General features: G+C 43.6%; 1 protein-coding gene across 3 annotated transcripts in view; it reads right to left on the bottom strand.

Annotated features, from left to right (window-relative positions):
* The window catches only part of UVRAG (UV radiation resistance associated), a 316126-nt gene extending 308979 nt beyond the window's left edge, over window positions 1-7147 (bottom strand). Inside the window, exon 1 of one of the 3 annotated variants that reach the window (XM_061150663.1) lies at window positions 6830-7147. In XM_061150663.1, the coding sequence (XP_061006646.1) occupies window positions 6830-6852 (23 nt within the window). In that variant the 5' untranslated portion in view covers window positions 6853-7147. Of the gene's footprint in view, window positions 1-4443; window positions 4477-6829 lie in introns of those variants that run through there. The other 2 variants (XM_061150645.1, XM_061150654.1) reach the window with 2 other exon arrangements.
* Between the last annotated feature and the right edge of the window lie 6361 nt (window positions 7148-13508).

Below are 13508 nucleotides of genomic sequence, written 5' to 3'. Positions count from 1 at the left end.
CTATCAAGGTCATCAAAAAGAAGTCTGAGGAACTGTTACAGCCAAGGGGAGATTAAATACAATGTGGTGTGCATGATGAGATCTTGAAAAAGTGTATTAGGTAAACACTAAAGATCCATCAACAGATGAATGGGTAAACAAAATGTAGTATTTAAACACGATGGAACACTATTTAGCCTTAAAAGAAATGAAATTCTGATACATGCTAAAACATGGATGAATGCTGAAAACATGTTGAATGAAATAAGAAAAGCAAATATTGCATAATTCCCTTATATGAAGAAGATAGAATAAGCAAATTCATAAAGACAGAAAGTGGAACAGACCTTACCAGGAGCTGGGGGAAGGAAGAATGGGGAGGTGTTGAAAGAGTAGTTTCTGTCTGAGATGACGAAAAATTCCAGAAATGGATAGTAGTGATGTCTGCACAACATTGAGGATGTACTTAATGCCATTGAATTACACTTAAAAATGATTACAACAGAAAATTTTATATTCTGTATATCTTACAACAATTTCCTCTTTTTTTTTCTTTTTTATGTGGACCACTTTCTTATTATAAATTTTTATTTATTTTTAACTGGAGGATAATTCCTTTACAATATTGTGTCGGTTTCTGCCGTATACCCACATGAATCAGTCACAGGGATACATGTGTCCGCCCGCTCCTGTGCCTCCCTCCCACCTTCCCCACATCTCACCCTCCTAGGTTGTCATCACAGGGCAGCGGGTCTGAGCGCCCTGTGTCCTACAGCAGATTTCCACTGGCTATCCAATTTTGCACACGGTAATGTATACATTAAATGCTACTCTCTCATTTTGCCCCATCCTCTCCTTCCCCGACTATGTCCTGATGTGGACCATCTGTAAAGTCTTTTACTGAATTTGTTACAACACTGCTTTGTTATGTATTTTGGTTTTTGGGTCTCGAGTCACGTTGGATCTTAGCTCCGCAACCAGGAGTGGAACCCTGCTTTAGAAGGCGAAGTCATGACCAACGGACTGCCAGAGAAGTACCTTCAGCCAGGGAAATCCCAACACAATTTTTTAAATGAAAGAAATTTGATAAAATAAAGGCCTTAGTTAATAATAACATATCAATACTGGTTCTTCAATTGTAACAAATGTACCATGTTAATGAAAGATGTTAAGAATAGAGGAAAATGGGTATACAGTATGAAACCTTCTGTACTATCCTCAATTTGTCCATACATCTAAAATTGTGCTAAAAAATAAAATATATTTTTAAAAATTCAAGGGAGCACTGATATATAATAGCACTAATAATACATAACAGCACTAATATACCCCACTTCCTTCCAAAAAAATGACAAGAAAAATGCTCTTTAAATGAATGAAAAAACACAAGTAAGTAATCAGAAAAATTAATGCCAGGGACATAAACAAGCAAGTCGCAAAAGAAATTAAAATGCTACACAGATCTATGCAAATATATTGAAACTCAGACTCCCCTGGTGGACCAGTGGTTAAGAATCCCCCTGCCAATGCAGGAGGCACAGACTGGATACCTGGTCCAGGGTGATTTCACATGCCTCAGAGCAACTAAGCCCATGCACCAACTACTGAGCCCATGCGCCGCAATGACTGAAGCCTGTGAACCCTACAGCCCATGCTCCACAAGACAGAAGCCACTGTGATGAGAAATCTGTGCACCAGAACTAGAGTAGCCCACACTTCCTGCAACTAGAGAAGGCCTGTGTGCAGCAATGAAGTCTCAGCACAGCCAAAAATAAATAAAAAAATTTTTAAAACATTTTGAAACTCATAGGGTTGTGTAAGGATAAATGAGTTCGCTGTCCCCTTCTCCTCCTGCCCTCAGTCTTTTTTGAGGGCAGGAGGAGAAGGGGGGCAACAGAGGATGAGACGGTTGGATGGCACCACTGACTGAAGAGACAGGAGTTTGAGCAAACCCCGGGAGAAAGTGAAGGACAGGGAAGCCTTGCATACTGCAGTCCACGGGGTCACAAAGAACCGGACAAGACTCAGAGAATGAACAACAACAAAACTTTGCGTAATGTTTGCATACAATAAATGAAGCTACTAAAACATTAATAATTAAACGCAAATCTAAGTAACAAAAACATGTATATGTATAGTATATATGTGCATATTTATATGTGTAAGTGTGTGCATACATATTCTTTGACTGAATGATTTCAAAGATACCTGTATATGGATATTCACTGCAACAATCTAACACAGAATAACTGGAAACAGACCAAAAATCTATTAATGGGGGTTAAACAAACATCATCAGTCACTCAGTCAACTCTTTGAGATCCCAAGGACTATAATCCGCCAGGCTCCTCTGTCCATAGGATTCTTGAGGCAAGAATACTGGAGTGAGTTGCCAATTCCTTCTCCAGGGGATCTTCCTGACCCAGGGATCAAAATCTCATCTCCTGCATTATAAGACTGATTCTTTACCACTGAGCCACCTGGGAAGCCCCTAAACAAACATAACTCAACATTATTATACAAAAATGTGGTAGATGTAGGTATACTGACTACTAAGAAAAGTAATAATGAATTGTAAAGCTATTTTAATGGAAGGGATTAAACTAGGTTAGGACTATACCTACACGCAAAACTACATGTTTATGTACGTAGTGACCCTAAAAGGGTCACTATGTATGTATATGTGCTTAGTCACTCAGTTGTGTCCAACTCTTTGTGACCCCATGGACTGCAGCCCACCAGGCTCCTCTGTCCATGGGATTCTCCAGGCAAGAATACTGGAGTCGGCTGCCATGCCCTCCTCCAGGGGATCGCCCCAACCCAGGGATCGAACCCAGGTCTTCTGCATTGCAGGCGGATTCTATACCATCTGAGCCACCAGGGAAGCCCTAAACACTAAAGAGCCTCCCCAGCTCTAAGTATCTGAGGAATGTAGTTAGGTTATACCCAAAGGAGGAAGCCTTTGGGGAGGAAAGAAACGCTCTCAAACTTTTAAGGACATAATAAATACCTCTATTACAAAACACAAATTTTTATTTCAAAATGCTTAAACCTAAGATGTGAAGGAAGTTATTCTTCAAATGAGGTTATATTCACTAATTACAAACCTCAACCAAAAATTAAAAAGAAAAAACAAGTCTTCAAAATGCATGACTAGTTCATGCTTAAATTACAGGTAAAGTAAGATCATAAAGAAGCAAAAGAAGAAAAATTAGCAGTCCCATCTGACAAAATTAAGTAGCTATTATGCACTGTAGTTAGTATTCATACATATAAAGGTTCAGGATTTATGCAGAGTTAACTAGATTTTTTTTTTTTTAAGAAAAGTGGATTAAAATAAAAAAATATTAGTTAGGTCTTAGAGGTCTGTGGGCTTTCTTTGAGCCAAAACAAAATAAATCTTTTTCTGGAGGCAGACTGGGGGTAGGGGGAGTCCAACACTTTGGGAACTAATATACAGTAAACTAATATTTTAAACAATACAGCCACTAGAATCAATGGTACTTAAGGAAGACTGAGATGAGATAAATCAGTAAGTAATAAAAGGGATACACTCTCAATTCAGTTCAGTTGCTCAGTTTGTGTCTGATTTTTTGCGACCCCAGAGACTGCAGCATGCCAGGCCTCCCTGTCCATCACCAACTCCCAGAATTTACTCAAACTCATGACCATTGATTGAGTCAGTGATGCCCTCCAACCATCTCATCCTCTGTCAACCTCGTCTCCTCCTGCCTTCAATCATTCCCAGCATTAGGGATCACATGGACTATACAGTCCATGGAAATCTCTAGGCCAGAATGCTGGAGTGGGTAGCCTTTCCCTTCTCCAGGGGATCTTCCCAATCCAGGGATCAAACCCAGGTCTCCCGCATTGCAGGCGGATTCTTTACCAGCTGAGCCACAAGGGGAAGCCCGGGATACTCTCTATCCGAAGACAAAAATATATCCTAGAACTGTAGTTTTCAACCAGAAGTAATTTTGCTCCCTATGAGACATCTGACAACATCTAAAAACAATTTTTGATTGTCAGGCCTGAGGTGGTCCTGCTGGTATATTGCAGGTAGAGGCCACGGAGGTGACAAATACTTTATAGACCCACCAACCAACCCAAATGTCAACAGTACTGAGGTTGAAAAACTCTGCCTTAGAAACAGACTGGGGGTAGTGGGGAGAAACCACTGAACGTGTGCTTGGAAATAATCAATTTTATCATGAAAATCTTAAATCAACAGGATCCTTTTTATGTTTAAAAATACTTACATCTTATCAAATAGCATGTAATCTATTAAAGTGACACAATTTTCAAAGTGTTATTTAAAAGAAAGTCAACTGGATTTCCAATTTATCTAAAGCTTCGAAATTCTGAAAAAGCCATAAGCTAAAAAGACAATAATACTAAAAAATGTTTTTACATATACACACATTCTCTGACTCTCACAAACAATATTGAGCAAAAGAATACTACCTTTTTGTGTGATTCCATTTATATACAGTTTCAAGAACAGGCAAAAACTTTTATACATCAGAACCGCAATTCCTTTGGAGAGAAAGGTAGACATAGGAGAGGACGTGAGCGGGACTTCTGGGATGGAAATAATTTTGTATTTCTCAATCTGGGTAGCACTTACATAACTTTGTTTTGTGACAATTCATCAAGCTGTGTACTAATAAACTGGTACACTTGACTGTATACCGGTAACACTTCAACAAACATGTTTACTTTTTTAAAATGTTATATGTTTATATCCTAAAATCTTGAGCATTTTGACCCAGAAAGCAAAAATAATGTCAAGAGCAAAAGTAAAAATGCTTTTGCTGTATAGGCTGCCTTCCAAGAATTCAAGAAGGATGACACCCCCAAAAAGCTGTAAATACCATACTCAGTGATCATACAGCATTCAGCCGTATACTTAAGCCACTATATATCCCTTGGCACAAACCCCCAAACTGGACAAATGCTTACAAATGCAGTTGGATTTATTCCATGGACAGTTTGTTTGGATTATTTCCCCCAACGTTAAACTGGGAACTGTTAATCAGAGAACAGGCTCTATGAAACAAATGATGCTTTCACTTTCCTAATCCCACAGTTTCCCAAAGCTCTCCCAAACTAAACCCCTCTTGGCTCCTCCTTCAGGATTTCTGCGCCCATCACTGCCTCTCCCAGTATCCACTCTCACAATCCACCAACACACACACACACACACACACACACACACACACACACGAAAATTCACATTAATGCTCATTCCAGAGGCTAGTCTCCCTCCCCAGACTTTCACTCTCCCCTAGAAACCTTGTAAATACAATCCAAACTTCACTACCCTCAAATTCATATTCTCCACAAACTCCCTTCCCAACAGCTCCACAAAACCAGGGCCCATGCTCTCCCATTATCTTAAATCCTCTCTCCCGCCGCACTAAAAGCCCTTGCTTCTGCAAACAACTCAGCTCCATGGTCACCGCAGTAGCTCGGATCTCCACCTTTCTAGCCCTTTAGCAGCCCCCACATTCCCCCACTTTCCTGTATTCAAATCCAGCCCATCTCTCATCCACCCTCTGCCCCCAACCTCTGTTCTCTTCTGTCTGACTCTTTCCTAAGACAGGGATGGGACGTTGGAGGAAGGGTGTGGAGGAAAGTACTCTGTCCCCCGTGAAGACAGTGGAGAAAAGATTGCTCAAGTCTGCAGCACAACCACCACGTGCACGGGCTACAGTCAGAGGCCGGATTCTGAAACCCAGCCTCACCAATTACTAACTGCAAGGCTTTGGCCAGGCGCTTTTACATATTTAAGCCTCTGTCTCCAGAATTACAAAATGGAGCTAATAAAAAATAGCCACCTCCCAGAGTTGGGAGATTGAATCAACTCCCAGCCAGCTGAGCACTTGGCACAAACCCAACACGGTAGACTCTCAACAACTGGCCATTTTTCTTAGGTCCTCTTTGTGGATGGGGGAAGATGAAAGGTACTTTCGTTCAGTCAATTAAATGCCAAACTTCCTGCAAAGTCTCTTCCTGGGGGATAGCAAGAAGGCAGGGGAAAGAAGGAAAGACGTACTCTACAATTAAGTCTGTGATACAAAGAGCTTTGTCAGGTCCCAAAACTCGGTGTTCTCTCTTTATTATCTGCTTACAGTGTGCATCCAAGTTGGATCCAAGAAGCTCTGCACACCTTGCTAAAGGATGGGGGAAACGTGAATATGTACTGTACATTAAATGTTCTTTCTTCCACTGTTACTCTTTTGAAGGAATGTAGAAGCACCCCTCAAATTGCTAAAGTGCCTTCTCTGGGGGGTGGGAGAATAGGAAGGAAATCCGAAGTCCCAAAGGATTTTTCTTGAGAAGTTTATAGGAGTACTTCATAATAAGGAGAGATTAAAAGCAAATGCGGGAAACCTCATTTCTCCGGCAGCAGGGAGCACCAATCGGTTTGTGAGCAAACGAACGAGTTAAAAATGAAAAAGCGCTTTCCCCATCTCTCCTGGGACACCAGGGCTTCCCCGGGTCCCTTCCCAAGAGGGATAAAGCGGAGGGTCTGCGCCAGGGAATCCCCAGCTCCCTACCGGGGGAGAGGCGGGGCCCGGGGAGTTTCAGTGGGTCCCTTCCCATCTCTTTCCAACCCATCTCCTGTAACGGGATGTCTCCTGGGACTCGAATATCCCCCAGAGATTCGGCCATCCCTGGATCCCTCCCCTCCCAAGACCTCCAGACAGCCCTCCTCAGTCCTCGGAGTTCTCCCAGGCCAATTCTCCCGGTCTCCCGGCTGGCACTGGGTCAGCCCGCGGCCCACGGAGATCCCTCACGGGCCTCCTCCCGGTCCCTCCAGAGCGCCGCGAGCCCGCGGGGTTACCTGCTGAGACGGCAGCTCCACATGCAGGGCCCGCGCGGTAGAACCTGGAGGCAGCGCGGCGGCCGGGCCCGTGGACGGCGGGGGGAGTGGGCCCCCGACTGACGCTGAAGCGTTCATCTTGACCCAGGGGCCGCCAAGCGGCGGGACCGACGCTCCTCCGGCATCCGCCACAACCGCCGAGTCACGACCCGCCGAGACCCTGCAGCCCAGAAACCAACCAACCTAGAGGCAGGACCGTTCTACCCCACCTCCAGCCGCCGCCGCTGGCTAAGGAAGAGCCATATTACCGCAGTGCAACCCCCACCACCCGCTGAGACCTGGCTTGCCCATTGGTTCGGCTTCCATGGGGGCGGGACCAAACGACAAAAAGAGGACGCGTTATTGGGCAGAAGATTTGTCCGTCGCCAGCAGAAATAGGCAGGGGCGGAGGGACCCAGGGATGGCCTAAATTGCGTCTGTCAAACCGGGGTGAAACCTGGGGCGTTGCTTCTTTTTTCCCCAGTCTAATTGGCTCTTTCACTACCACAGGGCGGGGTCTCCTGGAAGAACCGCAAGGACCATTGCTCGAGGTCGCCGTCAGTTGTCAGTAAAGGAAAAGAGGGGCGGAGTCCGACTAGGTAGACCGGCGGCTGGGCTCCGGTGTCACGTGCAGGAGGCAGGAGAGTCACCTGATTAGTGAGAGTCAGTTTTGGGAGCCACTTCCGCCCTAACCAAGTTGCCATGGTAACCGGCCTCCCTTGGAGGGCGGGGACCCATTTGGCTCCAGCTGGGGCGCGATGGTGTGTCTGTCTGTAGTTGCAGATTCCCTGAACAATCTTTTCCTAGGGGCTTCCGCCAACGTGTGAGGATTGAAAAGGAATACTTTATGGTTCGGCAGAAAGCCACCATGCAGGATGCCCTGAGACCAGAAACTTGTCGGGCAATGTCGCCAGCTCCACCCACGATCAATTCCAACCCATAAGTCCCCGCCCCTCCGCATACTCCAATGGGTAGGATGAGCCAGGCACTCGGGATGCTGTTTCATTTATTTGAGTGGGTTTTTTATGCTTTCCCTGGAAAGCCTTTGCTAGGTACTTTGCTCCTCCTGACTAATGCTTACTTAGCCATCAAATTTCATGTTGTGTTGCGATCCCAAAAGGCTTCTCAGACTCACTGTGGGACCCTGCGTTAGAAAACTTGCCTCTACCACATTCCTGATTATTCTATTGCATTCAATTGTATTTTAATAAGTGTGTAACACACTTGGACAGTCACACATACCCTTCCCGCAAGCACACACTGTTAATTTCTCAAGCAAAAGAACTTTTATCTGATTCTTTTCTGGATTCCCAGTACCTCGCAGAGAATCAGGACGTGTTTTTGAAGCGAAGGCACAATTTAAATGACACCTCTTCTGTGAAGACCTCCTTGGATTATAATGATAGCATCTATAGAATTGCTTCTATAATAAATATTGAGTCATTCTTCAGAATAATGATCTTTTACCTCCTTTGCTAATTTCGCCAACACCCTGACTGATCAGCAGAAAGAACAGAGTATTTTAGGCTCAGACACAACAGGAATCAGAAACTTAGAATCCTGGCTCTCCCAGCTGTATGTTCCTAGGTAAGCCAGTTCCCCTTCTCAACTTTAGTTTTCCTATTTGTAAAATAGTAACAAGGTTGCTTTGAGGAGTAAATAAGCCATTGTAGACATAGTGCCCAGTGCGGGACCTGGAATATAATAATTGCACTAAAAATATTTAATAAGATAAGCATGCTATTTTTCAAGGTAGAATGTATGGTAATGTTGCCTGAAGACACTTTGGATCTGACCCCAGAGATGGCTAATATATGTCACACTGTCTCCTGTTCATGGCTAGAGCCTAGGGTATGCAGTCAGGTGTTTGTTGAGAAGGTAGTAATTGAGAAATCCCAAATCTCATCAGGTTCCACCATCTGCTGGAATTTCATAGAAGACATTTGTCTGTTTCTAAGCTATATTAGTTTCCTGAAGCTGATGTATCAAATTACTACAAACTGGGTACCTGAAAAAGACAGTAAGTTATTCTTTCACAGTTCTAGAAGCCAGAAGCCCCAAATCAAGGGGCTTAGTCCTGGGTCTGAACAGGGAATGTGGGAGCCAGAGAAGACACTCAGATTTCACAGGTGAGATGACATTTAACCTGGGTATTGGAGGACCAATAAGAGTTCACAAGCAGGGAGGGATGAAAGGATGTTTCAGCAGAGAGAGCAGGAGTGATTTTCCACAAGCCTTGACTCTGCATGAGGCAAATTACTGGATACCGGAAATACAGAACTGAAGTAAATAATCCTTCACAGACTTTTCCACCTACATGCCACAAACCCTAGGAGAGCTGGCACTCACCCCTAGGGACATGGCAGAAAACTGAAATAGCCTGCTGAGTATGTGTTCAATAAATGCTGCCTATCATTACTTTTATGTGGACTATTTCATTCTAAAGACTCTTGTATTATTTTGGGTCTTACTCCATCATATGGCTGTACTTGTTTCAACATTTAAATATTTTTACTCACTTAGAATCAAGTTATTACAATATTTTATAGAGTGTTATTTATAGTGTTATATACTAGAAAAACAAGTATTCAAGTATAAGGAGCATGAATTTAAAAGGTGGCCAAATACAGTATACATGCTATGGTAGAAGAAACATCAAGGTCAAGTGGTAATGGACTAACAGGCTCTACAGGGGCTGGTGGGCAAGGTCAGAGCAGGCTTCACAAAGATCTTAAAGGTTGATTAGAAGCTTGATAGGTAAACAACAGATGGTTAGAGCCATTTGGTTCAGGGATGGCTCCTGTTTTAACAACTAATTAGTACCATGTTGGGTACTAAAATCAAAATGTCAGTTTGTAGAACCAAAAAGCCAAACTTGTCCCAATACACTTTGCATCCTCTTCCTCCACCCTCTTCATTCTCCAGATCTCCTGGGTGTGATGCATTAGGTAAATAAGTGCAAGGCAGAGCAGATTGGCATTTCTATGTCTTGAATCTAATTAAATTAAATCTACCCCCTTCCTTTCAATAAGAGAGAGTCCTCTCTCTCTCCCATTCACTTACTTATTTAGTCAAGGACCAAACCTCTACCAGGTGGCCAGCCTTGTTACTACATTGACAGAAACCATGCAAATAGAATCCCTGACTGCAGGGAGTTTACAGATAGCTTCAGCACAACATGGCAAGTGCTGTCACTGAGATGATAAAGCATAATGGAAGCACAGAAGAAGACATTGCTAACTGCAATGTGTTGTGCAGGAAGGCTTTCTAGAGGAGAAAGAGTATTCTAGGCAGAAGGAACAGCATGAGCAAAGGCATGGAGGCAGAAGACACAGTATTTGCATAGTCAAACAGGGCTGAAGCCAAAACTGCCTGGAGGAGCGACAGGCTAGAAAAGGAAGGTGGGGCAGGTGAAAAGAACCTGACCACCAGGCTAAAGAACTTGAGTTTCATCTTAGGCAACAGGAAGTTGTTTAGAAAGATCCTCAGGCTGCCTTGGAGATGCAGCTTTGAAGGGGCAGGACTAGAAGAGCAAGACTCTTGCAGAAAGTCAGGGGAGAATTGTAAAACAAAGAGGCCGTTCCCCAAAGAGCCTGTACACACCCAACAAGTGTGTGTACACCGAAAGGCAAGTCCCCAGGCAGCATTTCTCCTCCTTTCTCAACCCTTCAAGGTCATTTTCTCCAAAGAGGCTTCCTAGATGTAAGCTAATAGTGACTACCTCCTCTAGGTTCCCACAGCAGCTGCCTGATCTCTCTTAGGGCAGGTGTTCATGTGCCTTGTCATATACTGAGAGGTTTATATTTGTCTAGCCCATTCCACTCTGGACTTTTGTTCTTGATTTCATTCTACAACCCCAGCATCCTGACACAGAGGCTCCATCAGCTTCAGTGAGCAAATGACTGCCTGAATAAAATCATTGAATGCCTGAATGCTTGAGGAAGTGAATGTTTGGATGACATGGGACCTCATACCCCCCACACTGGACACAGCCCTAGGGAGAGGAAATGAGCTTGTCCAAGGTCACTCGAAATTTGTAGCAAAGCTGAGACAAAGACTCAAACCTCTTGCCCCTGAGACTAGCGCTTCTTCCTAGGTCCCAGTGGTTTTCACAGTGTCACAGACTATATTTGTACCAATTGAGAGCACATGAGTTGGTGAATTTACAGGCCAGCCCGGGGTGACACACACTGGATCCAAGTGAATCTAACCCAGGGGGCTGATTTAGCCAAAGTCCCCAGAGAAAGCTTTCTTTGGGAAATGACTTCTTCAGTGAGGTCTGAAGTATGAGTAGGAGTTAACTGGGCAAAAGAGGCTAGTGAGAGTAAGAGGAGCAATTTGGACAGAAGGAACAGCCTGAAGGAGCTATAAGGAAGGCCAGGTGGGAGTAGGCAGAGAGAGGCAGCCAGTGTGGAGGAGGAGGAGAACACTTTTGGAAAGAAATTGTTATTTCAAAAATAAAAGAAAATCAAAGACGTCCTTTAATTTCTTTTATAATTTCGTGTTGCTTTTATGTGTAATTTCATATGGCAGAAGTGGCATTATTTTTTAGGTGCTCAGAGTTTCTGGAGTTTTAATCCAGCCTTAATGGCACAGAATGAAGCTGGAGATTCTGTCAGGGGCCAGACCTGCCAGGTGTTGTAGCCCCAGTGGAGTCTGACTTTGCTTGAGGCACATAGACTGAAGGAGCTAAGCAAGGGGAGTGACATAATCTGATTTATGTTTTAGAAATGCTGCTCTTGCTGCCAGCTCAAGAGCAAATTTGAAAACTGCATAACTTAGATAGGACTAACCCAACTGCAACCCAGGTTGGGACTTGAAAACACCTGATCTCAAGACTTAATGAAGCTCAGGTTCTTTGCATCTCTGTGCAGAAGGAATTCAAGGAGAGACAAAGTGATAGGTAAGAAGTGGATTTATTTAGAGATAAACATGCCATAGACAGAATGCAGTTTGACTCAAAAGGCAAGAGCGGCCCTGGGAGAAGCACTCCACAGACAATGTGTAGATCATCTCACAGGTCAAGAAGCCTGGAAATGTGAGGTGATTATGAAACAGGAGGGAAAGGGGCAGGGCACAACCTTTAAAAGAATGACATAACCCTTGAGGATACGACATAAACTGGTTAGGACTAACTAGGTCCAAGATGGTAGAACGTCCAACTTCCGATAGACCTTGAGCCTCAGTATACACTCATCATAAAACATCAGCAAACTAAATGACATACCCACAAGTACCATGAGGGTTCCAAGACCAACCACAAAGGTCAAAAAGTGGACAGTGGCCCAGTTCCTGGAAATCCGCATCTTGTCTCCCCAAACAGCTGGAATACTCTTCCCACTCATTAGCCTATGAAATCACCCACGCCTATAAAAGCTGACAGGGGCTTTCCATGTGACTCAGTGGTAAAGGATCTGTCTGCAATGCAGGAAACCCAGGTTTGATCCCTGGGTCAGGAAGATCCCCTGGAATAAGAAATGGCAACCCACTCCAGTATTCTTGCCTGAAAAATCCCATGGACAGAGGAACCTGGTGGGCTACAGACCATGGGATTGCAAAAGAGTTGGACACAACTGAGCATGCATGCCTAAAAACTGACAACCCCATACCTTAGGGCCTCTCTCACCTTCTGAGATGGCCCACACTCTTGTCCGCGGAGTGTGTTTCTCTCTAAATAAATCCACTTCCTACCTATCACTTTGTCTCTCTTTGAATTTTCTATGATAAGACATCAAGAACCTGAACTTCATTTAACCCTGAGACCAGGTGTGTGATCTCAATGGAAAAACCATGGGTTCATCAGGATTCTTTGGCTAAGTGACTGATCAGGATTGGGCTGGAAAAAGTACAGGATGATCCTAGGACCTTTAGCTGTGCCAGAAAGTAAAGAAGTACTCAAAAAAAAAAAAGAAAAGAAAAATGGAAGAGAGATGTCAAAGGGATACAGAAGCCAATTTGAAAGGACTCTGGCTGGCTCAATCTGGGGGAACTTGAACATCAAAATGAATGATAGAATGGCTGATAGCCCACTAAATAAAACATAGGGATTCATGAGTTTTTAATGGTATAATAAATGTCTCATTAGGAAAAAGATATTTACATGGTGATGAAATAAAATGTCTATTTTATGATAAAGTGAAAGTGTTAGTCACTAGTTGAGCCCACCAGGTTCCTCTGTCCATGGCAAGGATACTGGAGTGGGTAACCATTCCTTTCTCTGGGGGAATCTTCCCAACCCAGGCTCCCAAATTGCAGGCAGATTCTTTATCGTCCGAGCAACCAGGGAAGCCTTTTTTTTTTCTTTTTTTTTTTTTAATAGCAAGACAAGAAAAATTTAAACAAAATGTTCTTTGGCTGTGTAGGCCTCCTCCCTCCCCCTTTTAAAGTGTATTTTGCACTTATATTAATTGTTGTCTCTTTAGGAGATAACAATTCCTCTTGACTTAATCAAGGGTCACAACTCCTTAGAAGATAACCTTTCTTCTTAATCTTGTAAGGGGCCATGAAGGCCTGTGAACTTGCTTAGATCTGGATTGTATAAGCTGTCATAACACATTATTTAATGTATAGCCCTCTAAATTTGACCTCTAATAGATGGAACAGTTCTCAAAGGTTTTTAGGAGACAGGGTAGCTCAGATGGTAAAGTGTCTGTATACAATG

This window comes from Dama dama, chromosome 1 (assembly GCF_033118175.1).
Source record: "Dama dama isolate Ldn47 chromosome 1, ASM3311817v1, whole genome shotgun sequence".
In the NCBI taxonomy this organism is placed as follows: domain Eukaryota; kingdom Metazoa; phylum Chordata; class Mammalia; order Artiodactyla; family Cervidae; genus Dama; species Dama dama.
The sequence above is the reverse complement of the archived record's forward strand: the minus strand, read 5'-3'. Positions and strand labels throughout refer to the sequence as shown.